The sequence below is a fragment of the Talpa occidentalis genome, unplaced genomic scaffold, assembly GCF_014898055.3.
Source record: "Talpa occidentalis isolate TD23 unplaced genomic scaffold, MPIMG_talOcc4v2.1, whole genome shotgun sequence".
Lineage (NCBI taxonomy): Eukaryota > Metazoa > Chordata > Mammalia > Eulipotyphla > Talpidae > Talpa > Talpa occidentalis.
The window spans coordinates 137,602,046-137,629,200 of NW_026555331.1; the positions used below are offsets into that span (position 1 = coordinate 137,602,046).

The 27,155-nt window shown below is 40.9% G+C and overlaps 1 protein-coding gene across 1 annotated transcript in view; it reads left to right on the forward strand.

The window, feature by feature from the left end:
- The window catches only part of SND1 (staphylococcal nuclease and tudor domain containing 1), a 408,553-nt gene that overhangs the window by 237,979 nt on the left and 143,419 nt on the right, over window positions 1-27,155 (forward strand). The window contains exons 14-15 of the mRNA XM_037512772.2: window positions 826-898; window positions 22,314-22,455. Of these exons, the coding sequence (XP_037368669.2) occupies window positions 826-898; window positions 22,314-22,455 (215 nt within the window). The remainder of the gene's footprint in view (window positions 1-825; window positions 899-22,313; window positions 22,456-27,155) is intronic.

Consider the following 27,155-nt stretch of genomic DNA (forward strand, 5'->3'; position numbering starts at 1 on the left):
TCCTGAAAGGCTAGTCCATGGAGCAGGCATAGCCCTGGATCACTGTTTCTCAATCTCTTAGCTCAAATATATCTCCTGCTTGGGTCTGCAGGCTGGACATAGGAAGGTCTTATCTAATAGTGCGATGACTTTTATTCCATGATCCTTCACTGTCACATGGACTGATCATACACAGGCTTCTTGTTAGACTTCTGTCCCTGAAGCTACCACTCAAGGGATTAGGAGATAAAAGGTAGGAGAATGAAGCAAACGAACCAGTGGTCAGATGTGTGATAGAGTCCCTTGCTAATTACAACTTGAAACTGATTGAAAATGAGACTTAATGTCAGTTGTATATATTTGTTAATTTCCCCCCCACTGGTAAATGACTGTTCTGTAAGATACTGCTTCATTCAGGGCAACTTATCTTTTTACCTGGGAGGAACTTATTTCCATTAGCATTGGCACACTAGCTACATATCTCACATTTAGAATGTTTCATATGATTAAACTCAAACACTGTTTCTGAGGTGTGCGTACTCTTCCAACTGGCTCTTCTTTTGTGTTATAACAATGCCTTTAATTTGGAAACAAGTTAGGGAGCTCTTTCTGATTACTAGGCATACTGTTAGCGGAAACTGGCAGCCAAGGACTGGTAACTGGCTTAATAGAGGCACAAGCTTGTGTTCTCGCCACCAAACACTATTGCAGAGGCTGGCCGCTCAGCTATGTGTAGTGGATTTGTGTCCTGATAGACCCATGTTTCTTCTCTTGTTCTCCTACCCACCCGCGCCCTCCCAGTGTGATTTGTATTAATCGTCATCATTTCTTTTTCTTCCTTTACAGAGCTATTAAGAATGGCAAAGGATTGCACAGCAAGAAAGAGGTGCCCATCCACCGTGTTGCAGACATCTCGGGGGTGAGTTCTGTCCCTGGCTGGAGCTGTGTGGCTCAGAGGCACCAAGAACTTGGCCGCCTATTCTCCAAAAGACTTCAGCTTATGTGTTTTCAGTAGCTCGTTTGATATCGGGCACTAATGGTGAATTTTTTCTAGGACTTCTGTTTAGGCATCTATAGAGATCCTGTTTTAGATTCTGGAAAAGCAGAATTCAAGCTAGGGTATAAAACCTCCTTCTGTCTCTTCACCTCAATAGTGACGAGTTCACAGTATGCCTGTGTTGCTTTTCTATTCAAAAGTCCTTATGAATTGGAAGATACTCCCATGTGTATTAAAATGAAATTGTCTCTTTAAAATCTTTGTTTGATTCTCACTAATAGTGGAAAACGTAATGGAAAGATTGTGAGGAAAGGCCACGTGTAGGTTTTAGGACAAGTTTAAAGAATCATAATTTCCACATCACTTTCTCCTCTAGTTGCCTGTAGATGTCAGAAATGAGTGTGCCTCTTCTTAATACTAGATAGAAATATTGTAGAAAATTGGATGACAGCAATAATTTTGAGCTAAAAAGGCTATTTCCAAATGACTGTTTAATGATTAGGACGTCACACTTGCTCATTTGGCATCTCTTTGGGGCCAATAGATGGCTTTGTTAGTTGAGATAGTTCATGCAACACCTGTTTATTGAGTGTCTACTGTGCCAGAACCTACTGTAGGCACAGAGAAAACAGCAATGAACAAAACTGATGAAGTCCCTACATCAAGAGGCGAAAGGAGACCTAGCAATGTCAGGTAGCAGCAGCAGCAACTGCTGTGAAGACAAGTAAAACCAGCCAAGGGGCAGTGAGTGGGTCACATGTTGATTGTGGTCAGGTGACCAGGGACAGCCAGCTTATGAGCTCATCAATTCTCTGTTTCTGGAATGTGCACCATCTACTTCCACTCCCATAGTCACTAACCATCAAGGGGTCATCCAGGTGATATGTAGGGGGGACCACATAGCCCTGAGGAGGGGAAAGAGAAAGGGCTCGTAAATCTTGGACACTCAAGGAATGTGCCTTGGGCACTGAAAGAGAACTACATAACACAGACTTCCAGCACAGCCCACAGCCGTGATGAATGAGAGCATATTATCTTCCTCCTCAGTTGTGTTCCCAAGCCTGGCTAAGGGTTTGCCTGTTGGTTCTTGTGGTTGCTGATTATAAATGTGTGGCCAGCTCACCTTTGCCTAGGTATGGTGGCCACCAATTCATTTTAAGCAATGGGATTTTGTTGAGTTTTCTTTATCTGTCGCCAGTGAACCACAGATAACAGATTAAACAGCTTTACCGACATTAATTGGACTTCCATCAGCAAGTTGTATCTCTGTTCGATGCTCAAGACACCTTGAGAAACATTGTTTGTACCCACTAATCCTGAGCACCCCAGAAACCTGATGCTAATGGCCTTTGAGCCGCGGGTGTGTCTGCTGCAGCTCATTGTTAACAGGCATGACTCCCAGTGAAATGAGAGCTGGCTGGCTTTCTCTGTGGCTCACCCTGCGGAGTTATTATTTACATATACATTATGAATTTCCATATGTATCTGCTGCGCCATTGTCAGCAGTATTTTCCTTAATGCCATTCTTTTAGTGAAGAAGTTGGAACAATCAAAGGGCAGTTTTTTAACTGTTCAACTGCAGGGGGAAAACAGTTTTAAATATCTGTTTCTGGAGAATTCAGTGGAAGGCTCTTTTACCGAGGATCATCCAAATGCACATCAGATAGACACTCCAGAACCTTCCAGCATGTCTGTGAACTTGAGGCGCGCTGTCTTCTTGGCACCACCAGCATGGTATCCCGGGATCTTTATTGCTACCTTGACACAATTTCTTATTTTTTTTGTCTCTCGTGGCCTTGGGCCTTAGGAAACCTTGATTTTGTTTTTTTACCCCTCCTGAACATTAGCCCAGTTTCATACATATTTATTCCCTTTTCTGTCTGGATATTGGAGAATTAGGTTACTCTTAAGTTATTTAAAAATAAATGCCAGTTAAATCTCCCTTGGTTACCCCATAAATAAAAGAGGAAGGCTTGAGCAAGTGAGAGAGTGAAAGGGAAAAAGCTATTCCATTTAAATAGATGTCAGGATGACCTTGTCTTCCTTCACGACACATTATTCAGTTTAGATCGCAGGGGTATTTTCGGTGCCCTCTGTAATCGAATATAGTCTCCCCCTTTTAACCTAACCTTCTTTCTTAACAGTGTGGTGTTAAGTGTGTTTCCATGTTGGGTACCCTTGTGCCATTTAAGTGAGGTATATGGGTTTTCAGCTCCCAGCAACATCCGGCAATGTCACTGTCTGCAGGACGGGTCGGCTCAGGTAGTCAGACAAGCAAACGGATGAAGACAGAACCCCTGGAGTAAAGGTGGCCTAGTACACCCTACGTAATGGCTTCATAAAGGTTTCTTAATCTTTTTTTAATCTTGTGCTGTGTCCCCCACGCACGCATTGATCCCCCTTTTAGTTGCAGGGCATGATAAATGAAAGTTTCTGTTGTACTGACAGTACATACAAAAGACTGCCAAAAGAATTTACTGTGAACTGGTATTTGTGCATAATTCCTGCCCCACCCTAATTCACATCCTTAGGGGGGACAAAAGACTCACATTTTATCTCCTGAACACGTTCAAGGTACATCCTGAATAGAAGAGGTTTTGTTGTATTAGTGAAACAAGTAACTTGTAAATTTGTTGTCATCTTAGGGTCTTCCACATTTTGGAGGTGAGTTTCTCCCCAGTGTCCTTATCTCTTCTCTTAGATTTTCAAATGCAAATTTCAGTGGGTAAAGGTCAAGAGTGTATATTTTTTAAAAAGTGCATTAACTTATTTGACCTCAGCAAGTGCAGGATATGCTTGGTGATGGGGGAGGTATTTGATCCAAGCACAGGAGTTTGAGGGTGACTACCTGCTTTGGCAAGTGGGGCACCAACCTCTGTGATGACTAAACAGGCAGGGCTTTTCCTGCCCATTGATCAGCTCTCACTGGGACGGGCCTGAGCAGGGCAGTTTTTAGCTACTAAACTCATTTTTCCTAACTTTACACCTGCTGTTCCAGCTGTGCCTCCTCCACTCCTTCCCATATGGTCACTTCTTAACATAATGACGTTTCAAAAATATTATGATAGCTTCAACTTTCAGGTTTTGTTTTTTGTTTGTTACTGTCGATGATTCTTGACATTAATGTCATATCACTGTTTGGTTTTCCATAAGGTTCACAAAATCCGTGTGTCAAGCCAACTGCATGAACCCCACCTTTTGGCTGGGGCTTTGTTCAACCTGAATCTTACTACATCAGTTTTCAGGGTAGCTGCGAGAGAAGTCAAGGAAATACTGCGGTTTGGTTATTTGGATCACAAAGAACTTCCTAGTCACCTTTATTTCTAGTTTTTCAAAGTGTGACAGATGTGGGGGGTCACAGGTACTGCCTCGTGTAGTCCCTTCACTAGCAGACTGGTTTTCCTTCAGGTGAGGATGATGTCATGAATGTGAAACCAACTAAGAATTTGACCAGTGGGACACTAGATCTGATTTGATTTCGAGGCAGGTTCTGCAGTGACTGCTTCATTCCAGTACATCCACGTTTGCACTGGGGAGCATTGTTTTCCCTTGATCCCATCTCCACTCCCTCCCTTGCAGACGTACAAAAAGTGAGAATGTGCATGTCAGTGGAATATAAGGCTGTTCCCTTATCTTTGCTTTATTATTGTTTTTGCTGCAGTCTGCTCTGTAATAAATACAATCTCCTGCAGATATAGGGTAATATAGGCAATGAAATGGGGCTGGTGCATGACTTACGATTGCTCTGGTAAATCAGACAAATCAATTATGGTTCTGAGATGCAACCCCTCGGGTTGCAGCCAGCACAACCGACTTCTTCCTGCGCCTCCCTCCACGCCTTCTTTTTCCACTTGTGCGGGAGTAGGACTCAGTGAGTCATAGTGTCTGTCCCACTCTTTCTCTGTTTCCTGTTGTCTTTGTTCTTTCCTCTCTGGTACACGAGGAGATGATGATGTTTGTTCCTTTGTTGATGGCACCACTAGAGGGTACAACCTCAACCAGCCTCCAGCTCGTTCCTCTCATTTCTAAAAGTCCCAGGACAGATTGCTGGAATGAGGTTGTCCTGAACATCCTTGACTTTTTATGACAACTCATTTGTTAATTTTGCTGTTGTTCACTCTGTACTGCTCTCCTCCTTTTCCATCATGAAAGCCTTTTTTTTGTTAGCTGCTGCTGTGCTCACTTGGATTTTGGTTTCTTGCTCGGCTTTACACACTCATTCTTTTTGTAAACTCCTCTATCCATGGCCAACATTGTTGGGCCAGCATAGTGTTACTGATAAAACTGTGTGAGTCAAGACTAACGCTGGGGATGGGCAAGTGTGGAGAGGAGAGACGTAGTCAGATTTTTGGGGCCCTTTTATATCACGGATTATATCATGAATAGAAGACTTGCAGAGCTGACCAGCGAGATTCTGACTTGCAGATAAAAGAATCCAAGTGTTCCTTTGAGGAAGGAAGGTGGCAAGTATATATGTAGAATTTTTTCTAGACTATTCTGCCATTTGCCTTCAGTTCCTGATTTTCCACTGTGTTCTTGAACCTGAATAGCATTGTCCTCTTTGCTTCAGGGCACTTGAAGCAGTCCTTCCTAGAGAGAATTGGAGACCATTACAAAAGTTTTCTTTCCTTAGCTCCCAATGAAGTTGGGCCTCAGTGGAAGTTTGAAAAATAATTTTTGCTAAAGAGAAATAAAAAAGTGGTTTCCTAGTAAGCCCAAAAGAGGTAAAAACCCATTCACCTAGGGAATTTATAAATTAGGCCTGTGTTAATTACAGTTTTCCTTTCATGTCTTCCGATCCACTCGTTTAGATTTTTTTTTTCTTATTCTCATAAAATTTGAAAGTTCCTTTCTGCCAACTCTCTGTTCTTTCTAATCACTGATAATTTGGTAGCACAAATGCTCCTTTCACTTTGTTCATTGCATGTTCCTCTTCCTTGACTTCAAGTCTTCTCATATCCCTCTTGCGCCCATGGCACGAGGCCTGGCCTAGGTAGGTCTCTGTGACCTGGAAGGATTGCTTAACACTAAGGTTCCCTTCACACCATAGCCGCCGGCCCCATGGCAGAACTCTGTATTCACCACCCTGGGGAAATCTCAAAGGAACCTGTCTGCTGAACGAGCCCTCTAGAACCAGCGCCATGTGCTCCATAAATAGGGTGGCCTCCGTCCGGGAAGCCACAGCTAGTGCTGTGACAGGTTCCGTGCATCTGTTCTGTTCAGAGCCCGGTTGTCATGTACTTTGAAGGTGCTGCTCTCAGCCCTTCTCCACTGACCCAGAGGTGAGGGACTCCTGCACTCTGGATTGCAGTGTGCAGCTAATGGGTGTGGATTCTTGCTGCTCAGAACCATGTGCTGAAGCCCTGTGGGACCCCACGCCTATGACGCCACAGTGGTAGCTGCTCTGGAAGTTTCCAGCTGTGGGGAAAGCTGAGGCTCTTCTCTTTTTTTCCCTTTCCTTCTTCTTCCTTCCCTCTCCTGCCTCTCTCTTCTCCTTCTGCAAAAGAGTTGGATGTCGTCAAGGTGCTCCTGATGGTGTCAGCATCAGCTGGTCGCCCTCCAGAACCACTGAAGGCATTGTTTTATTGTCTTTCGTCCAGAGGTCCTGTCAGCTGTAGGATCCTGTGTGGCCACTTCTTGTTTCTGAAACTCTCGTATTCAAACTTCCCAGAGCTGCAGGGATGTCCCTCTGTCCTTCTGATAAATCGGAAAGCATTTGTGCTTTCCATGGAAATAGGGAACTCCATCTTTCTCTCAGGTTGAACAAGTTTCTGAATGAGAACTGGAAAGAAACTCTTATGGTTTGGGTTTTTGGGGGGGTTGTTTTTTTGTTTTTAAAGATTGTACGTCAGCATCTACCACAACTAGTTAGAGGTCGTGTAAGCAGCTCCTTTTACAAATTTAATCCATTTTTTCCACTGAGTTCCGTTTTGTGTGAGCACGTGCACCATAGGCCACTAAATTTAGGACAGCGTCTCATACCTCTTTATTTAGTAGAAATATCAAGAGGAATTGTCAGAGGTTTTGAAACAGGGATTATTACTGGGTATCCCTTTGATGGATTGCTGGGTGCTGCCTTATATACCCTTTGGGGTTGTTCTATCCGGGTCTGCTCATTTGTTTTTCACTTACGTGGAGAAGAGAATTTAACTTGTGAAGGCCTTGTGGTGATACAAATGATTGCTGTTTGGTACAATTCCTATAGAGATAGAATAGATTTCCACCCTGGGAAAGAATTGACTTCAAATGCTATGTTTTCACTCTGCAGTTTTATATCTCTAGCAAATTCATTTCACCGTTCTTGTTGCCAATATATGTCTGTTCATCAGATTCTCCTTTGAATCAGTTGTAATATCTTTCTGGTTCCTTTATTAATTGGTGAGTTGAAAGAAAAATGTTGACATGTATCCATTTTATATGTGTCTGTGAGCCATGATTTTACCTGTTGAAAACTTTCCTTTAAGAAGAGAAGCAACTGCAGCAACAAAAAAATGCTAAACCATTTGTAACATTGTGCACTAAGAAATCCTATAATTTTGTGATTTGAAAATTTTCTTTTATTGCGTATTCTTTACTTGTAATTGTGAAGTCATTTGATTTTGCAAGTTCTTTAAAAGTTCTGAAGTAAGTGTCTCGTTCATCTGCAAAACGCCTGGTTGCACGCCTCTCCCTTACTTGATCTACCATTTGATTCACTGATATGACAGACTTCTGTTGTGGAATATTCAGGTACCATAGCAGATTGAGATGGGGGTCGGCATTGGAGACTGAGCAATATTTAATCAGGTGACTTGCCCAGAGGTGGAGTGCTATTAGAGACGGGGATTATTTGTCGCCTCTAGCAGTAAATATTCTTTTTTCCAAAAATAACCGTAGACTTGATATATCACCAGAACAAATTCTGTTTTCAGGTAGTTTTATGCAACACATTTTTCTCGCCCCCTTCTGATAGCTTGTTTAACTATGACTTCACACACAGGAATGCATACTGATGTGCCCTTTGGAACCAGGATCCTAGCTTTTTTCATGTAGGTGTCCTAAGCTGCAATGATTTCTGTCTGTCTTCCTTTGTTCAGAGAAAGCAGAAAGATTTCTGTCTGTCTTTCTTTGTTCAAAGAAAGCAGAAAGGAAATTGAGAGAGTCTAGAAGCTTTTTTTCCAAAATGGCATGTCCTTCCAAAAAGAGTCTCTGCTAGCATAGATTCAGCTCTAGCTGGGTCATGCATGCCGGTTCTCTGGGTGCAGATGGATATTGTTTTGTGATTCTATTTCATGGGTCCAAATTGGTTAAATGAGCCCATTACAGTCTTGGCTAAATGAATGTGAGGGTATTTTGAAGGCAGCTGATAAAATACCTGATTCCCAGGTTCAGGTGTGTGATTAGGTTTTCTGCTCCTTCCCTTGGCTGCTGAATGATGTGATAAAAGTTGAAATATTTCTGCCCAGCCACGGCTTCACTCTTCACTTCACCATCATAACACTACTTAGCCCTTGATTGAACTCATTTTGTCCTGTGGCTATTGCTTATATGAACATCTCAAAGTAAGTCATTTTACTAACTTAGACATTCTACTTACTTGTATTTTAAGGTTTTATTTCACATGCTTCCAAAATATTCCCTACAGAATATGTTGTACAAAATTTTGGACAGTGCTTGCACTGTTGATGTCCAAATAAATAATCCTTGACTCAGAATTCAGGGTTGTTTTGGAATTTCCTAGTAGTTTTGTACTTTACTTCCTCAGGATATAGTGTTCTCAGAACACTATATGATAAAATGGCTAATCCAGTATCAGATTTGGGAGGTGTCTGAGAAAATTAGCTATACCTAGGTTTTGAATTTGGAAGAAAGGGGCCTCCCTGATGGCACAGGGGGTTAAGCCTCAGCACTATGGAGCTGTCAGCAGCCACTGCAGCACAAGTTCGATCCCAGGCCAGGGAGCTGACCCACATGGCGCAGCAGACCTCTCCTGTCTCCCCGCTGCTCCCCTCAGCAGTGTATTTCAGTCAATCTACCTGTTCTGCTCCCCTCTCTGTCTCTAGTGAATCCTCTCACCCACCGTACCTCTGAGCTACCCCCCAGCTCTTATATGCATAAATAAATAAAATTAATCTTAAAAAAAAAAAAAATTTGGAGGAAGACCTGTCTTCTATCCTCCTTTACTACACCATGCCTAGATCCTTCGCCCATTAATGTTTTATATCATATTCTGTCTATTCCACTGCTTAAAGTTCTTAGTCCTCTTTCTTTGACCATATTACTAATTAGTTCTTGTGGTGGTGGCTTTTCTTCCTCTTGGAATGTTGTCTCTTTTTCCTGACCACACCTTTATGCCTTTTTCTAACACTTACAAAATTATTTTTTACCATGATTTTGCACTTACTGATATGTTGATTCTTGACTGTTCTCAAGTTGACATATATGCCGTGTTTTCCCTTACTAGTTCTTAAACCCCTAAGAAAGGGGCATTTTTTGGTATCTCTTCACAGAACCTAGTTTAGGTTTGATTTACCAGGTGGTGGCCAAAAGCAGTTTGAAATTGTTTGTAGAAGATGTGACCTGGCCCCTAGCTACAGGGTTAACTTTTCTGGTGAATAACTAATCAAACTATTAAAAGGATGCAGCAGAAAGGAGGCATACTTTCTAGAATACAGTGTTGTGTGTTGTCATGATCAGTAGTATTGCCTTTAATATCAGGTCACCCAAGTTCAAGTCCTGGCTTCCTGGCTTTGTCACCTTGAAGTTATTGAACGTCTCTGTACCATTCTTACCACATCTGTAAAGTGGGTGTAATAATGGTTTCTTACCTCATTAGGTAAGAGCTCAACATACAGCGATGGTTCACATGGCTTTGATGATTATTAAACTGCTGAGCATTCTGCCTAACCCTTAAGAATCCTCTAGAAATGATAACTGCCACCATTATCATTGGTAGTATTTACATTTCAAACTCTATCCAATTCACATCCCAAATCATACTCCTTCCTCTCCAGAGTTCTTTTACCGCCTCTTTATCTTGCATTTGACATTTAACATATGCTATCTGGCTTGTTTTTTTAAAATGTACTTGTCATGTTGAGTCAGTGAATGATCAAACAATAAGTGTTTATCAAGAGCTTTTTGTACGTCAGACACAATGCTGGGTGTTGAGGATTTAACATTAAAAAAGACATGTGGTCCTTATAGGGCATTCACAGTTCATTATATAATTACAGTTGTGGTAGAAGTGGAGTCCTGTGAGAGTTTGTACTTGGTGGCCAAGTTTATTCCAAGTGGTCAGAGAAAGCTTTTTAAGATATGTTAAAATGAGGCCTACAGACGAGTTAGCAGGCCTTTTCATCCCTGAAGCTCTGAGGTAGAAATTGCTTGTCTTCAAAAAGTCTTGCCTGAGAAGGGAGGACAACTGGAACTAAGATCGTGAATGATTGAAATGTTTATACTTTGTGATATGATTAAATGAGTGAATATATGCCAAATATTTGAGGATGTTGAATTTTGACTGAAAACTGCTGATGTGGGAATGACGTAATAGGTCAGCATTACACACATAGGCTTGCATGCACGATGACACACATACACACACACACACACACACACACACACACACACAAGCTGGAGATAGGCTTGCAACAATGAGTGCCTTTCGGACCCTGGTTAGGGAGGACATTGCAGTGTACGCGGGGTTGGCTGAATAGCAACTGGAACCAGGGTTGTGACAGTGGATGGGAAAAGATAAATTTGAGATTCAGTTTAGTAGAAGAACTGGTACAGTTTGGCGATTGCTTGGCTCAGGGATCAAGAAAAGAAAGTGAAAGCACTTGTCAGGCTTGGGCATCCTAAGTGTCTGGCACAGATAACTGGTTGGTGCTGCTCCTTTTCTGATGCAGTCAACACTGATGGTGTATCTTTGAAAGGAAAATTAAGAATTTCTGTACATGTTAGAATTGAGGTATGCCTGAGCCATTCAAGTGTCTAGAGCTCATAAAAGTGACCTGGGCTTCATGTATGAATTTAGGACTCTTGCGTTATAAATTGCACAAAACTGCCCAGAAAATACTGAGTGTAGAGTCCCTAAGCATAGCTTTTAATTTCCAAAATGTAAAGATCATACATAAGTGTGAAGAAACTTTCAGAGGCACTTCCTGAGCTGTCAGCGGAATATCACAGGAGAGAGCCACATGGCACAGGAGTCACTCTGCTGCTTTTGATGACAGTGGGAACTGTCCAGGGGTCTAGCAACGTGGGCTCCTGGTGCCCTTCATTTAGAGTAGTGTCTGTGGAACAAAGAGGTTGGGGCTTGCTAGATGTCTTCCCTCATCAGCAGGAACTGCATTAGCTATACCTTTTGTTTTCAGTTTCCTAACAGTAGTAAACGAGTAAATGACTGTAATGATAGTCTCTCTATAGTTTTGAATGAGTGAGAATCTTCAAAGCATCCATAATTACATATGTACTGACGAAGGTAATGGCAATGATGTGAGATTCTTCACTGAAAAAACAATTTTCTTCTGTTTTCTTGGCTGAAAACTGTCTCAATTCTCTGCCATCATTCATGAGTCCCAGGTACATAGATTTCCCCTGGTGGCCTGGATCCTTTTGTGATGGGCTAACCTGCATGTGATTCCATCCTAACAGAGCTGTAAAGTCACTGGGAGGAGCAGGATTAATTCTGTGTTTTTCCTTAGGAAGAATTAGGATTCCCAATACACTGCATTTCTGACTATTTTTTTTTAATTTATATAATTCTTACATCATTTTTCATTTTTGTACAATGTATGCATTTTCATTTTGGTTATATTCCCCATACAATTGCAACCCCCCCTTATTTTGATCCTAATCCTTCCTCTCCTCATCACCCCCCTCCCCTGTAGTGTGTCTCTGGTTTATAGTTGCTTGTTGGTTTTGATTTTTACTTTGTATTAAATAATCTTTCTCCTGGTCCCTTATTTAGGTTTTCTAAATTCCTGCTATGAGTGAGACCATCCAGTATTTTTCTTTTTCTTTCTGGCTTATTTTGCTGAGTATGATCCCTTCTAGCCCCATCTTGCATTTCTGACTACTTTAAAGATACTTTTCTGTAAGTGTAGTTTCACTATGGGTTAAGCCTATTCCATGTACACTTTTCATGTCTGCCCAAAATCCGAGGTACTTTTGTTAAATGAATTTCTGAAACCCCAACACTGGGGCTCCCTGAGGATCCCATGCTATGGCATGACTAGGAATACACCTTTTCCCTCAGATTGTGCTTATGTGTGATTTTGTTTTCTACCCTATTGTTGGCACTCCTTTTGGCTCTGAATCATAATTATGTAAGCCTAGCCTTTATTTTTCATTCCTTAGGAAAAGGGGGTACTTTGATGTCATCACTGCCATAAAGCACTCTGCACAGATGCTGTTTTTGAAGGAATCATGCAGAAAATTCACTTGCAGTTTTAAGTCAAGATGTTTTTCCAAATCAATTTTACTGACTTTGTTATAGTGCCCATAATATTTGTCTTAAAATAATACAGAACAGTTATGAAGAACTCATAATTTTGAATATTGGCTCTAAGAGAGGGGAGATTCAGTTATCTGACCTAAATATAAGTTTATCTGAGGAAAGCTGAATCTCTTTTTAAAAACCAAAACTTTTTTATTTTTTATTTTCTTAAGATTTATTTATTTATACAAGCACTGGGTACAGTCAGAAGCACAGGAGGGTGAGAGAATTTACCAGAGCAGGGAGCAGAGCAGGCAGACTGACGAAATACACTGCTGAGGGGAGCAGCGGGTGTGGCAGGAGAGGCCTGTTGCACTATGTGGGATCCTTGCCAGCAGCCAGGGATCGAACCTGCGCTCTAGAGGCTGCAAGCAGCTCCACTGCCCAGCACTCAGTCGCTGCGCCCCAAAATTTTTGGGAAGGCCCCAAAATTTTTGGTGTTAAATGCATCGATATAAGTCAAAATAAGAAAATAAAACCACCTCTCCTACTGCTGCCAGAAATTTTAAAATAAAATTATATCCATTTACTAAAATGTGTGGAGGTTTTTCCCTTACCCCCCATTTTATCTTATAAGAAATATAAGCTTTAAGGTCTTTTTCTGTTTTATTCTTAACTCTACATAATCAGGGCCTTGAAAAGTGTTTTGCACTCGGTTTTGTGCTTAGTTACTTTTCTACATAATTATAACTCTCCAAACTATGAATTTTCTTCCTGAATCTCACTACTTTTAATATCTGCCTAATATTCTGTCTATGGACTTGATGTCATTTATTTAGTCAGCTTCCTTTTTAAGTTAGTTGGACTGTTTTCTCCTTTTATAAACAATGTTGTATCCTTCAAATCATTGTCTGCATATTTTCTTAGAACAGTTTCATAAAGTAGAAACTTAGGCCAAGGATTATCATATAGTTGTTGTTTTTTTTTTTTAACAGCACCATTCTAGGACTCTTTATTGAATAAAATGTATTAGATTTTTATTTTGATGCATTTGTTATTTTTCAAAACATGGCCTTGCTGTCTTAATAAGTTTCTACCATAACGTTTTCATTTTTCTTCATGTTTCAAAAATGAGAACTTTCTCTTCCAAATTTTATAGTGATCTATTTATATTAACTTTTTAATATGAAGGACTTTAAAAAGACTAATTAGACATAATGTGGTTTTTATTTAAGATTTATTGGACGTAAATTGGTATGTCTGCAGGCAAAAATGAATGTTCAGAGTACTCTTACAGGGTGCTGAAATTATTTCATTTTTCCTTTAACATTTATCTTGAATTTTTGTTTTATGTCATAGATCGTTTGATGATATTTTTGCTTCCATCCTTTTCTGAAATTGTGATCTTGTCTCTGGTGGGCAGGATTTAGCATGACATCAATTTCCTTGCCCCTGAGTTCTTGATTTGCGCATGAAATGAAAGCGTGTGCTTCATCAGATCATCTTTTAAATTCTTTACTCTGCACATATTATTTTAATTATCTCTGAAGTCATTTTCTGGTTTTCTAATAAATCCTTACCTCTTGCCTATAGAGACTTTGGAAGTGATAAAAATTGATCTAAAACTTTCATAGAAAAAAGTGTTTTCACAACTAAGTTATTTTTTAATCACAGACTTACAATTGCTGCCCAGGGTTGTAGACTATGGCTAATATGCTTTTTCATATTCTCATTATCACATAACTTACTTAAACTATGCTTTTAGACCAGCCTCATGTTCCTTTTCCATAAATGTCCAAGATGTCTGTTGTGGTATTCCTGTATTCATCATTTGATTCTTAGAAAAATACCAGCACACTTGTTAAAAGTCTAAGCAGTGTTTTCTGCTATCACTGCTTGTATTTATCTTTACCAGTTTAAAATAGAAATGCCATCTTTGTTTTTAATCAACTTGAGGGTTTATTTGATGTAAATGAATGTCTACAATTTGGGTAAACTATGTTTTTAAAAGATCATTTAGACTTAAAATAAAAAGTATGCCTTCCAGTGTATTAAGCTCCACTGTAAGTATTATCTTCTTACAGTTTCATATTTCTGAACCACTGTCTTTATGTCTACTTTTGCTTTTGAGTAGCTCTAGTTGAGTTTCATAATAAAGTTTTTTTTTTTCTCTCATAACTAAAGCAGCCAGCAGTATCAAAAAGCATAGTGCATTCCTGTGCTGATAGATAATGAAAGGAATTTGTTGATTCAAAGTACTCACGAATAACAGGATAGTCTTTCTCTTGAATAAAACTACAGAGCAGTCCTATATTTAATTTCCTGACCTCAGTGAGATAAAACATTTTCTCCATGAAATAAGAAGAGGATATTTTTTTAAAAAAAGAGAAAGGAATAAACCAAGAGGGAGACATGGATCTAAGAAATAGAATCTAGGAAAGGATGGAAATTCCAGGGTCCTACTGAAGGGGGAATGCCCGGGAGGTGTTGTGCAGCAGAAGTCAGCAGGAATGGGCCTCCCTGGTGGTACAAGGGATTAAGATGCAACCTATGAAGCTGTCCGCAGCCACTGCAGCACAAGGTCGATCCCCTGCCAGGGAGCTGACCATATGGCACAGCAGACCTCTCCTGTCTCACCTGCTGCTCCCCTCCCTCAGCAGTGTATTTCAGTTGATCTGCCTGTTCTACTCCCCACTCTGTCTCTGGTGAATCCTCTCACCCCCCACACCTCTGGCCTGTACCCCAGTTCTTGTATGCATAAATAAATAAATCTTTTTTAAAAAAATTCAGCAGCAAGACAGGAGTGGTCCAGGGAAGGCTGGTCACATAGAGTCTTCGTTTTATGAACACCAAGAAGTTTAACAAGATATTTTAGTAACAGTTTGTTGGAAAGTTAGAGTATATAGGAAATGGGGAAAGGGACATTTTGGGGTAAAATAAGGGGAAAGAGATGATATTTATGAATACATTTTAGTACCCCATAAAGTGAGACTGGACTCTGAGGCAGTACTGAGCAGTGGCAGACCTGAGATGGGACTTCTCTTGCCACCACCTTTGTGAGCTATCACACATCCAAGTTAATAAAAGAAGATTGAAGATAGGAGGAGAGCAAGCTTGTATAGTTGTTACCTTATACTGACTTTTGCCTATTTTATATGAAGCACAGATACACCATCATCTGCACTTTGTATGCTAAAATTACAGTGCCAAAAAAAAAATCTTGCAGAATATGCCAAGGGCGTTGTATTTCCTGGTGCTAATAAAATGCAGATTTTCCACTAAAAGGCAATGGCTTCATTTCTAAAGGTTAAATTGAATGGTTCTCACAGCATAATTTCAGCTGGTTAAATTTGGGAAACTGAAAGTCATTCAATAAAAGAATAATCTCTGAGCCTGTATAGAATTTTCATTTGATTGAGAATTGGATATTATTTTATTCACGTTAAGCCATTATCACATGATTTTATTTCAAGGTAGAGACGAAATGTCAATAGACATATGTGCTTAACAGTACTTTTTTCTTTATTTGAACAAAATATTCCCTCTGTAGAGCCAACTGAGGATGGCATCACGCTTTTTTTATCCACAACCTGAAAATTGATAGACTCTCTTGCTGTTTTGGGAAACTGAGATTTATATTCTATACTCTGCTAATAACCCTTTTAATTCTTCATCTAAACTATTTTCTGTTTGAATTTTAAAAAGTATTTTAATACATTAGATATTTGATTAGATTAAGGTAGTTTATGCAAAACAAAATTACTGAATGCTTAATTTCAGATTTGCTCTCTGAGTTGCTTATAAATTAGTTGAAAATCAGGTTAAAAACTAAAATATTGCATAATCTACCTACCCAGGCCAGTTCTTTTGTTCACTTAAAAAATGCTAGTATTTATATACAGTAGAATATATCATTGTTACTATGCAAGTCTGAATTTTCATAAACATCGACATTTTCAGAACCATGTATGCATGTAACCATCCCACAGTCTAGACACAGAATTGTTGAATCATCTTCCCCACTCCTGTATTCTTTTGAGTCAACCTCTAGCCTTTTCCCTAGTCCCTGGCAATCTGATTTGTTGTTTCTGTTATAATGTGTAAAAATATCATAGAACTGGTGCCTTGCTTTTGAGATTCACCCATGTTGTTGCCTACATGGTTTTCACGCTCATTGTGCACGTGCCCTACAGTTTATTCACTCTTCTATCGAGGGATACTTAGTTTATTTTCAGTTTGGAATGATTACAGATGAGATCCTTGCCATGTTCTTGGGGTCCCACATGTAGTCCTATAACAGGGTTTGATTTTCTTTTAGTTGGACTGTGTGAGAATGCTGCTTTGCATCTTTTCATTCTAAACACATGCTGTATCTTCTTTTCTTGCCATTGCCAGGTTCTGGCTTCTTAATTTTGTGGAAAAGAAACAGATGGTGGGCAGGACCCTCCAAATGAAAATATGAATAGAAGGCTGTCCTTTGTCTGGCTCCTGAGGATAACCATATCCTTGAAGTTGTTGAAAATCTTGCTTCTTTCAGGTGTTATTGAGGAGAAATGTTAATCCTCCATATTTGGGACAAGATGCTTCCTTTGCAGTGAGATGCTCTGCAGCTTCCTTTGCTCTGTCCTTGTCTTGGAAATTCCCTCCCATTTGGAAATTTTGCTTAACCAAGTCAGTCTCCCTTAATAATTGGTCAAGGAATAAAGTCAGGAAAGAAAATAGCAGTTTTTGTTCTCTGTTGAGAGGGCCACCAAATAGAATGCCAGCCTTTCTAGATTGGGATTTTCTCCCACTTTAGTGTGCCTACAAATGCCCTCTTTATTCACGGTCCCAGGAGTGGCACCCAGAGCTTGAAACATGTTTTCACCTACGCTCTGACAGGTTGGCAGCCAGAGCAAGGTGCAGTGCCAACTAAGAAAGCAGTGTGAGGAGCTATAAACGACACCCCCCACTTACTGAGAGCTAGTGACGGCCTAGCCTCAGCACCTTCTCTCTGTTCCTTGTAATTTTTTGTTTTGTTTTGTTTTTCACTCAGTGTTTTCCTCAAGGGTTTCTCATATATTTACTTCCACCTCACTGAAGTTTACACCCGCCCTCCCCAGCCCCCTCACACACACAGCTCCCCATGAAACATTGATAACCAGCCAGGAAGGTTGCATTCAAGTCTTTAAGTGCTTTGTGGTAATGTTGGAGCTGGAGGGCTTTCTCAAGTATCTCCCCCTAGGGCCCCGTTTATTTCAAGAGATTATCTTGCTGTACAGCTGGTTCTTCACAGAGAATCATAAACTCATTCCATGAATTAAAACGTCACTTGAAGCCATGGAGCCCAGACTGTGGAGTGGAGGAAGAGTGTGGAATGATGGATGGCTTCTTTTTGCCTTTCTGGTAGGGGATATCGTTATGATTTGTCTTCCACATAGCTGCAGCTATAATTCTCTTAGTCTGCAGGATTTCAAACAGATAGGTAACTCTGGCGATGAGTTATCACAGTGTACCTTAAAATCAGAGGGGCTGTTTGCTTCAGTATCCTTAGCTATTAGTTCTGATCCACTTACCTTCTTTACCCGCTCTGTAGCTGTCCTCCTGTACACACAGATTTTTGCCATTTCAATAGGAAGACTGCTTCATATTGTCTTTGAACAATGTGGGGGGTCATTTAGCCCTAGGTCAACCCTGTTAGAGACAGGACAGTCAGCTCATAGGGGAGAGCCTTCATGGCTCATTGGAGCAGGTAGGAAGGGACGTGATTGTACCTCCAGGAAGTTTCATCACGTTCAATGGGCCTCTTTTGAGATCAGCTTCTCAAGTACTAGTGCTCCCGTGGTCCCATAATAAGCTCTGCGTGTATTTGTTTTTCGTTCTTTTTCCTATGATGTTAATCAAAGAGTGATTGTGATGATGAGAACTAATTAGAAAGCTTCATTATTAACACTTCCCATTTGAGACTTGCCCATGATAATCCTGAGTGGTTAATTGTTAACTAATAAGTTTACTCTGATTCCTGTTTCCCTGTGCTGTTTTGTGTGCTGTGATATTTGCCTCTCACCGGTCCAAACTGTTACTAAGGACTATATGGGTATTTTCAGTAGAAAAGTCATAGGATTAGCTTTGACAACCTAAAACTCTGTTCCAGAATTCATAGAACTTTGATTTATGAATGTTCTGTGATTTGATGGTGCAGGGGACCTGGCTGTCTAAGTTAATCTCTCTAGGACCTCTGTCTTGTGCCTGCCATAAGAGGATTCTGCTTCCCCTGCCTCCCTCACCCCCGAACTTGATATTTCATTATAGTATTTGTGTGTTTGCTCACACAGCAAGGTACTTGGTGGAGCCACTTTGCCATCTCACTGCTAAGAGGGATTTTTTATAGGCATTGACAGTCGTATCCACATCTGGAAGAGGTTTGGTCTGACAAGTCAGAAATGGGAGGCGCACAGTGAGGGTGTATAATTTAGGTGTCTTGATGACCTTTCCCTCTCTGAGAATCAACCTGCCTTTTTCAGGGTCTTTCAAAACTGTGTTCTATAAATTTGAGGTATGGATATTAACATCCTTTGAAATGAAGTCACCCTAGGCACATTTGTTGCATCATTACTTTCTCAATTTCAAGGTGCATTGAGGAGGCAGAAACATTCCTTAAAGAGATGCCATCCACAATAGCAGCTTAAATGTAGCTAATGCAACCTTAAATTAGCTTTTCTAAGAGTACAGGGAAATACTTAGTACAGTTTGTTTGGGAGAGCACAGGTAACACAGACTTCCCGGCTCAGAGATACAGTTGCCGCCTGATTATTTACACCAGTGGAGGGGAATATTGGTACAGATAGCAGAAAACCATAGTTAATTTATCAGACTCACAGAGCCTTAAGCCAATATGGTGCCAGAAAACTATGGCAGATAGATTCCCGGACCTCATGTAAATTAACCACAACGCAGGATACCCAAGAACCAGAGTCCCCTGCATCTCGTGTCTATTTGTTATTTTACAGTTTTACCTCCAAATGAGCATTTTGTGTATTAAGTCCCAGTGTTGCTATCTTTCCAAATAGGAAGCTTTAATATAGTTTTAAAAATACATTTGGGAGTTAAAATTTTCTAAAGAAATCTTTAATTTCATTAAACCTCAGTAAGTTCTGCCTCAGGATCATCAGAGAATTTAAAATGTCACGTTACTGACCTCCTCTGAACTTGATCATGCTGCTCTCCTTACAGTCCTGGCATCTCCACCTCCTCGGTACAGCCTAAACTGGCTTCTGTTATGCTATTTCCATAATCGCAATTTCTGTGTTTTCCTATTGCTGTAACCTTAGAAATAAGTATTAGGGACTGAAACACGTTGTACTTGCCTAGGCTCTTTGGAAGGCAAGTTGTTTAACCTCTTTTAGTCGATTTTATGGTGGCACAATCAAAACTCCTAAAATAAATAATCTCCATAGCTAAATTAGCAGGGAATGTCAGGTTTGTAGCTATGCCACCGGAGGGAACTTGTCTGTCTGCCTTACCAGTTTTTTTCTTTGATTCCCTAAAATAAATAATGATTTTAAGAATTTCTGTATTGAAAAGGAACTTGCCAAGTAAAGGAAGCTCTTGAGACGACAGACAGATTCCATTGTGTGCCTGTGACTACGATTTGAAAGAACTGACAACTTTTGGTGATTACATTCAATTTAATTGACTTTATGAAAAATTTTATTTCTAAAAATCTATCAATGTGGACAAATTTCCATCTTTTCCCATAGTGGATCATCCTCAGTCATATTGTCTTTCCCCAAGCCTGTAGAAGACTTGCCTCAAGAAGGTGAGCTCCATGTCTTATCTTGCAATTTTGCCTCTGGACATCAACATCATCAGTTCTGGAAGCCTTTCAACTTTTGCTTTCATGCCTTCAATCGTCATTGTTACCTTTCACTTCTAATCTTTGCATTAATTAGTGAATATCAAATATCAAATCCACTAAGAAAGCAAGAATATATTTGCTTTCTTCCCGTATGTTGTTTCTGGAATGGGTGTTGTATTGAGACTTGAGGATTCAGGAACATCTACTGGTTTTTCTTACATGAATAATAGTAAGATCCCTTCACTTCTTGATTCACTGTCTGAGTGTAGGTGTCTCTCTTAATAAGGCAGGTGACTGTTTAGCATATGGAGGGAGGGAGTGCTGCAACTTCTTTTTTAGAATTAACATTCAAGGCATACCTATGTGTGTGTGTTGTTACTCCCGCAGGCTTTTTTTTTTTTTTTTCAGATAAATATATCCAAAGACAATGATGAGAAAAAATCTGTCTTTGAATAAAAATATAGATTACTGCAGTCTCAAGGAAAAAGACTCTCTTTTCAGAGACGTTAAGTTCCCTCATGATTTGCGATAATCAATTTGATAATTGTTGTTGACTCACTGGCTCAGCTCATGAATAATGTCCCAGATTTAGACTAGTATGGCAAAAGGATTTTAATCAGGTAGTGCTTTCTTTCCCATGGAGCATTTGTCTTGCTTGACTGTTCTGGACTTCAGCCAACTTGTGAAAGAGGCATTTTCCCACTGTATATGTATAGTAGAATATGTGTTGCTTAAATGTTCTTTGGGGGAGTTTCCAACCCTCTGAAGTTCATTGTTACCTTACCTTTTACCAGTGTGCCTTTAGAGACACTAAGAATGGATGACTGTCTCCTTTTCTCTGCAAATCTGTTTGAAGGAAAAGATGAATCTCATTACTATAAATATTGTTTTCATCCCAGCCTACCTCACTGCTTCTGAATGAGAGGAGCCCCTTTGGCTGCTGTGAAAATCCTCAAATACTTGATGGCTTGTTAAATTTTCATTATCTAATGTGCATTAATTTAGATACAATAGCTCTGTTGCTAGGAGCAGAGTAAGGAAGGAAGAGCTTGGCTCAGTGCAAACTGCATGTGTCAAGGAGTCAAGAAAACGTGCAGAGCTTGCGGTCTTCGGAGCGAGTTTACAGTTCTGCTGGCTGGATTGGAAACCTCGGAAATTCTGACACCCAGTACTATTCCCCCAGCACGCTCGATGTGATATTTTGATGCTTGCTTACTCTGTCATCTGTTTTAATTAACTGGAGTGGCTAAGAGCTCCATAGCTAAGAGCTCTGAGGTTAGAATTGTCCATATTTGGTACTCTTGAGGGTAGGATGTGTACACTTTGCACTGATGTGTGAAATAAGTTTTAACAGAGGGATGTCATTTCTTGTGTTTTTATTGTTTCCATAATTATTTGTACTGCCATGATGTGATGTTTGTCCCCATAGAACATGTCCTGTTATTCCAGATTTCTGGGGATGGAGGAGGGAGTGGGGTGCCCCAAGTGCCTACTGCGCATCCCTGAAAAGCAGGCACCTCAGATCTCACTGTCCCAGGCTGCACACTTCCCAGTACTGAGAAACAGTGAGCTGTGAATCTGCAAGACCTATTTAAAATTGAAGATGAACTCCTTGGGGTTTCCTGGAAAGGGTTTTAAGGAACTGTATCACACTTTTTTTAATTGAAAATGAAAATTAAATTTTTTTACATTAAAATTAACCTTTGTAGATTGTTAGCTGTTAGCCTTGGTCTTCTCTCCTCATATTTGTGTCAAAGGGAAATGAACTCTTTTCCTGTCTCAGAGAAGTCATAAAATTCTCATTTAGAAAGCACCTTCCTAACTTGTATATCTACTGAGTGCTTTGTAACTGAACAGAGAGAAGTAGAGATCCCATGAGAATGTTCTGGAAACTAATTACCTATTTCTTCTGTGAAAGTTACATGGGTATCTTGTCTATGTCAGAGTTTCTGAAATATCTAATTTTCTTTGCCTCATTTTCTGTTGTATACCAGACTTTCTGCCCTAGACCAGCCCGAAAGAAACATTTATCTGGATCACATTACTTTTCTCTACTGATCTTTTCTTCTTTTCTTCACCAGGATACCCAAAAAGCAAAGCAGTTCCTGCCCTTTCTCCAGCGGGCAGGTCGCTCTGAAGCTGTGGTGGAATACGTCTTCAGCGGTTCTCGTCTCAAGCTATATTTGCCAAAGGAAACTTGCCTAATCACCTTCTTGCTTGCCGGTAAGTCTTTGTGCTATATGTTACTGTGAAAGTTCTCCCTGGAGCTGTGAAGCCATCGCTGTATGTCTCATACCTTCCTTTCCCCAGTGTTTTAGACAGGACCTGGAGCTCATGTAGGTGCTAAAATCTCTAATTTGAGATATGAACGCATACTTTCTAGATTTGCTTCCTCTGTCACTGCAAACCGAGCACCAGACCCTCTCCCTGCTCTTATTTCCCCCAACCACAAGATGTAGGAGTAGAGTAGTTTAAAAGACAACACATAGCTTCACACAGTCGGAGTGAAGGGAATTCCAGACTTCAAGAAATATTAACGATGGATTTCCCACAGTTGGCATCTCCCACTTGGGCTAGACCGCCCCTGCTGTGTTAGTCATGGGCAGGCTGCAGAGGAGCTGAGACGCCTTGCCCTTGTAGCTCCCCAAGCAGCGCTGTTTGTCTCACTTTTATTCTTTTCAAATGTCATTACGATCCAAATCCTTTCTAAAACCCCAGACTTGACACTACCTCACAGACTCCTGCCTCCATAGTGTTTCTCTGTCACACCACACTTGGCATGCTAGGCCCAACCTTCCTCCTTCCTTTGCTGGCTGAATGTACATCTTTCTCATCTCTCACTTCATAGTCACTTCATATTTCACAAGCCAGCAAGGCTATGTCTGAATTGTGTTCCTTGAGCCATTTACATTCGTGCATTCGAGGAGCAAACTGCTTCATTTCTTCCCCCAAATAATAATAAATAATAAAGCTATTTATTTCCAGTCAGTACTTCACAGAGACGTGTGATCTTTGAGCAAAAGTGTCATTTTACTTCAGCACCCCACACCGCCCCCCCTCCCACACACACAAGCATTCAGTCCCTCACAAAGGACACAGCCCATTGTGTTCTCCCAGTGCACATTGCCTTTTCTGTTGCTGTCCTGTTGCCTCAGCACTTCTTCTGTTCAAGTCATGAATAGAATCTGCCCCAGGAGCCCTGCCTACTGTTCCCTGCTAGATCACCTCAGCCTCCTTTTCCTGAAGGCACTGATAGTTTCTTCTCTGGATGAGGGTCTCCCTCAGGCCCCAACTAAATGGATTGTTATGTGAGATAAATCACTCACCGAACACATGACCGTGAAGCTCAGCACTACTGCTTAGCCCTCACTGCTCAGTGAGACTCCCTCACACACTCTCGCAGCATTAATGATGACTACACAGCTCTGCAGGTTTTCGAAAGGGACAGATTGTATGACACAGGGCTCAGGAACAGCTGTAGAAACCCAGGGTCTCAGCAGATCCACATTGAACTAGAGGACTGTGCTTTTCTTTTTGCAAACGTGAGTTGTGGCAAACTGGGGGTAGGGTGGCTGTGTGTTAGAGCCCTGTCTAGGAGCCATTTGTGCCCCTTTAAGAAGCAGAGAAGGTTCTTAGTAATGAATGCTTGTTACAGAGTTTGAGGTATATTGGCACCTCATCCTTGTACCTGAAAAACAAAAGCTATGCTTTTGGCAGTGGAGACCTTTACCACAGAGGTATAAAAAGAGAAACAGTGTTATTACTTCTGGGCAACTTGGTCACTGATCTACAGGGGAAAGAAAGCATTGAAGTTCTGCCTTCTCAACTCCAAACTACCTGGATGAGCTGACTCCAAGCTTAGACCTCACTTGGCGAGAGTTTTCCTGCAGAACCTTCTGGTTGTAACGTGCTTAGACACAGCAGTCTGATCACTCGACTCTGTATCAGCCAGTTCCTCTGTGTACTTGGCGTTATTCTAAATTTAGCAATTCAAAAGGCATTGCCTGTGTTAACTTACATTCTGAAAGATAGATTACAGAAGCAAATATAGAATCAAAATACAAGCTTTTACATTTTTCTCCTGCCATACTGTATGTGGGTATATTATGCATCTCCTAGTTTCTTTAGAAACCTGGCAAGGATACAGCCATAAAAGAAAGCAAATTTCAGTTTAAACATGGCTCTGCTCAGTACAAGTGACCTTAGGGAGGTTATTTACCCTCTTCAAGCCTCAGTTTATACATCAATTTACTGGAGAAAGTTTCTTCCCTCTTGGAATTGTAGGGTGTTAATGAGATGAGCAAAGGGTTCGGAACAAGGCTACCATAAAGTAGATCATCAGTGCAGATATATTTGCTTTCCCCAGCTCTTGTATGGAATGGCCAAAGCTGGGCAGTGTGTGTGCACATAGATCAAAATCTCCATGGCTGAGCCATAGCTCTCTATTGATGGAAATAAAAAAAGAAAAGGGGTTGTCTCCACAGTACCACTGAAGTCACATGAAAGGTAGAGGCACCTGCTTCAATCCTATGACTCCAAAGGATCTATGGAATCTTGATTTTTTTGTACAAATTAGTGAGTGATCATGTCTATACCAGTATATATTGAAACTGATGGAATTAAGAAGGGAATTATTAACCCTAAGGATTGTAAACTAGTGATCAATGTTAAGCTTGGGTAACTGCTGGCTGTAACTACTTTTCAAGTGTGAGGATAAAAAATTAAAATCTGCTCCCATCAAAATTTCAAATGCTTTATCTGTTCTGCTAATTTGTGCCCAGTCTTATAAGTTATCTTGTGTCAACCCACATTATCCATTTTCCTAAGACTACTAAGAAAAGTTATGTAATAGGTGTCAATACAGGTTCACTGTTTCCAATCTTAAAAAAAGAGAGAATTGGACTTGTTCTAGCTTTCTCCTGAATAACAAGTTCACTGAAGGGAGTGCTACTAACTTTTCACTTTGAACCTGTGGAGCAAGGAACTCTGTGTTCTGAAACTTTGTTATACAGAACATCATTAACACTGATAAGGCAGGGTCCTAAGTCTCCAGAAGCTCTAGAACAGAATTTGGCAGGTAAACGAACTGCAGTGTTGAGCACTAGGTGACACAGTAGAATTACTTATACGACATAGAAGTAGCACAAAGAAGGGAATGATTGGTTATTTGGGTGGAGATCAGAAAATCCTCCCTGAGGACCTGATATCTGAGCTGTTTTGAAAGACAAGTAGGAATTTGCAAAATTGAGGGAGGGGAGAAATGTTCAAGGTGGTGCTAACATGTACAGAGGTGTAGAGTACGATACACCTGATGTCTTCCGGCAACCATGGACCCATTGGCATCAGTGGAACATAAAGTAGAAGAAGAGAAAGGCGGGTGTGGGGCAGAGATGAAGATGAAGACCTAGGAGGCATCAACACCCTGGGAAACTTTACCCCATGAAGAGCGGGCTAAGGATTCACACGGGGCAGGGAGGAGACATGGTCAGAGGATAAGAAAGAGAATCTCAGAGAGTAGTCTTCTGGAAACCAAGTGAGGTTAAAGCACCATGATTTTACCTAAAAGGTCAAGTAGGTAAAAACTATGAAGTGGCTTTATACCATTTATCAATTAGTAAGTCACAAGCAACCTTTGTCAGTGCAATTTCATCAGAATTGATTCAGCTAAAGGAATATTACAGGCTACTGGGGAGTAAATGTGACAAATACGGAACAGAATTAAAAATAGACTGCTCTTCACAAAAATCTACCAGAATGAAACCAGGAGTGCAGAAAATGGAAAGCAAGAGGGTCAAGGTTCCATTTTGAGGATGACAACACCTTGAGTGCTTTTACAGCTTTAATTCTTTTTCAAGATTGGAGCAGAATGTGTCATGTGTAGTTGGAAAAGCTATTCAGTGTACCCATTGTTCTCATCATACCAGTTACAGGATGTAAAACTCAAAAAATCTTCTTGGCAAATGAGGATATAAAAGGATGATGTGAGAAAATACCATAGAGAACACGAGAGGCACTGGTCTGCATTCGGAGAAGGAGCTGAGAAAGGAGGCAAGGGAGGGATTTATAAGAACAGTGACCTAGAAGAGATGGATGCAGGGCAGGGGTAGAAGGAAAGTCCCTGGAGAGAGACCAGCTCCAAAGCTGAAAGTGGGTGTAGATACAATCTCTTACAGATATTCATGCTGTGGTTCTTCCCCCGGAAAATGGGCCCATGGCCAAGTTTTGCGCCTTTCTGGCATGCGCTCTATGCCAGGCAAAAATGGCGTTCTGCTGGAAGTGATGTCTCTCTGCAGCCAGGAGGGAGTTTGCATTGTGATTCTCAAGGGGAAAGTCAAGATAATTGTTCAGCAGTCCCATATGTGCTGCTCTCATTAATCCCAGCGTTTTGGAGAGCCCTCTGGACTTCAAGGTGGGGTGGACACTTTCCATTTTTATGTGGCCTTTTTTTTTTTTTTTTTTTTTTTGGGCAGACGGCCCCACAGCTTGATAGGGAGTGGCATTTGGCCCAAGCCAGCTGGCCTCTCTGTCACGGTTCCTGCACCCCTGTATGTGGAATGATTGCTGGTCAGATGGGATAGCAGGTGGGGCTGGGCAGAGTGGGCTGTGGCTAGCAGGTCAGCGCCTCCTCAAAGCTCTTGCCCTTCAGTCCTTTGAGCACCTGGCTTAAGTTTGGTTGGTGAGCAGGTGACCTGACACCATCAGAACTGAGACTGGTCAAGGTCCCTCCCCCTGCTGCTGTGGCCTCCCCCTACGCCTGCTTACTCGGGCTCTGATACCATCCCCGTTGGTTCTTGTCCTGAGTTAGCAGGGATGCCAAGATCCCCGGGCAGCCTGCCTTTGTTTCAGAGCATCCTTTCCCCTCGCATAGTATTTGGTGAACCCATACATTTCTTCCATTAAACCAAAGCGGTTTACCCACCATT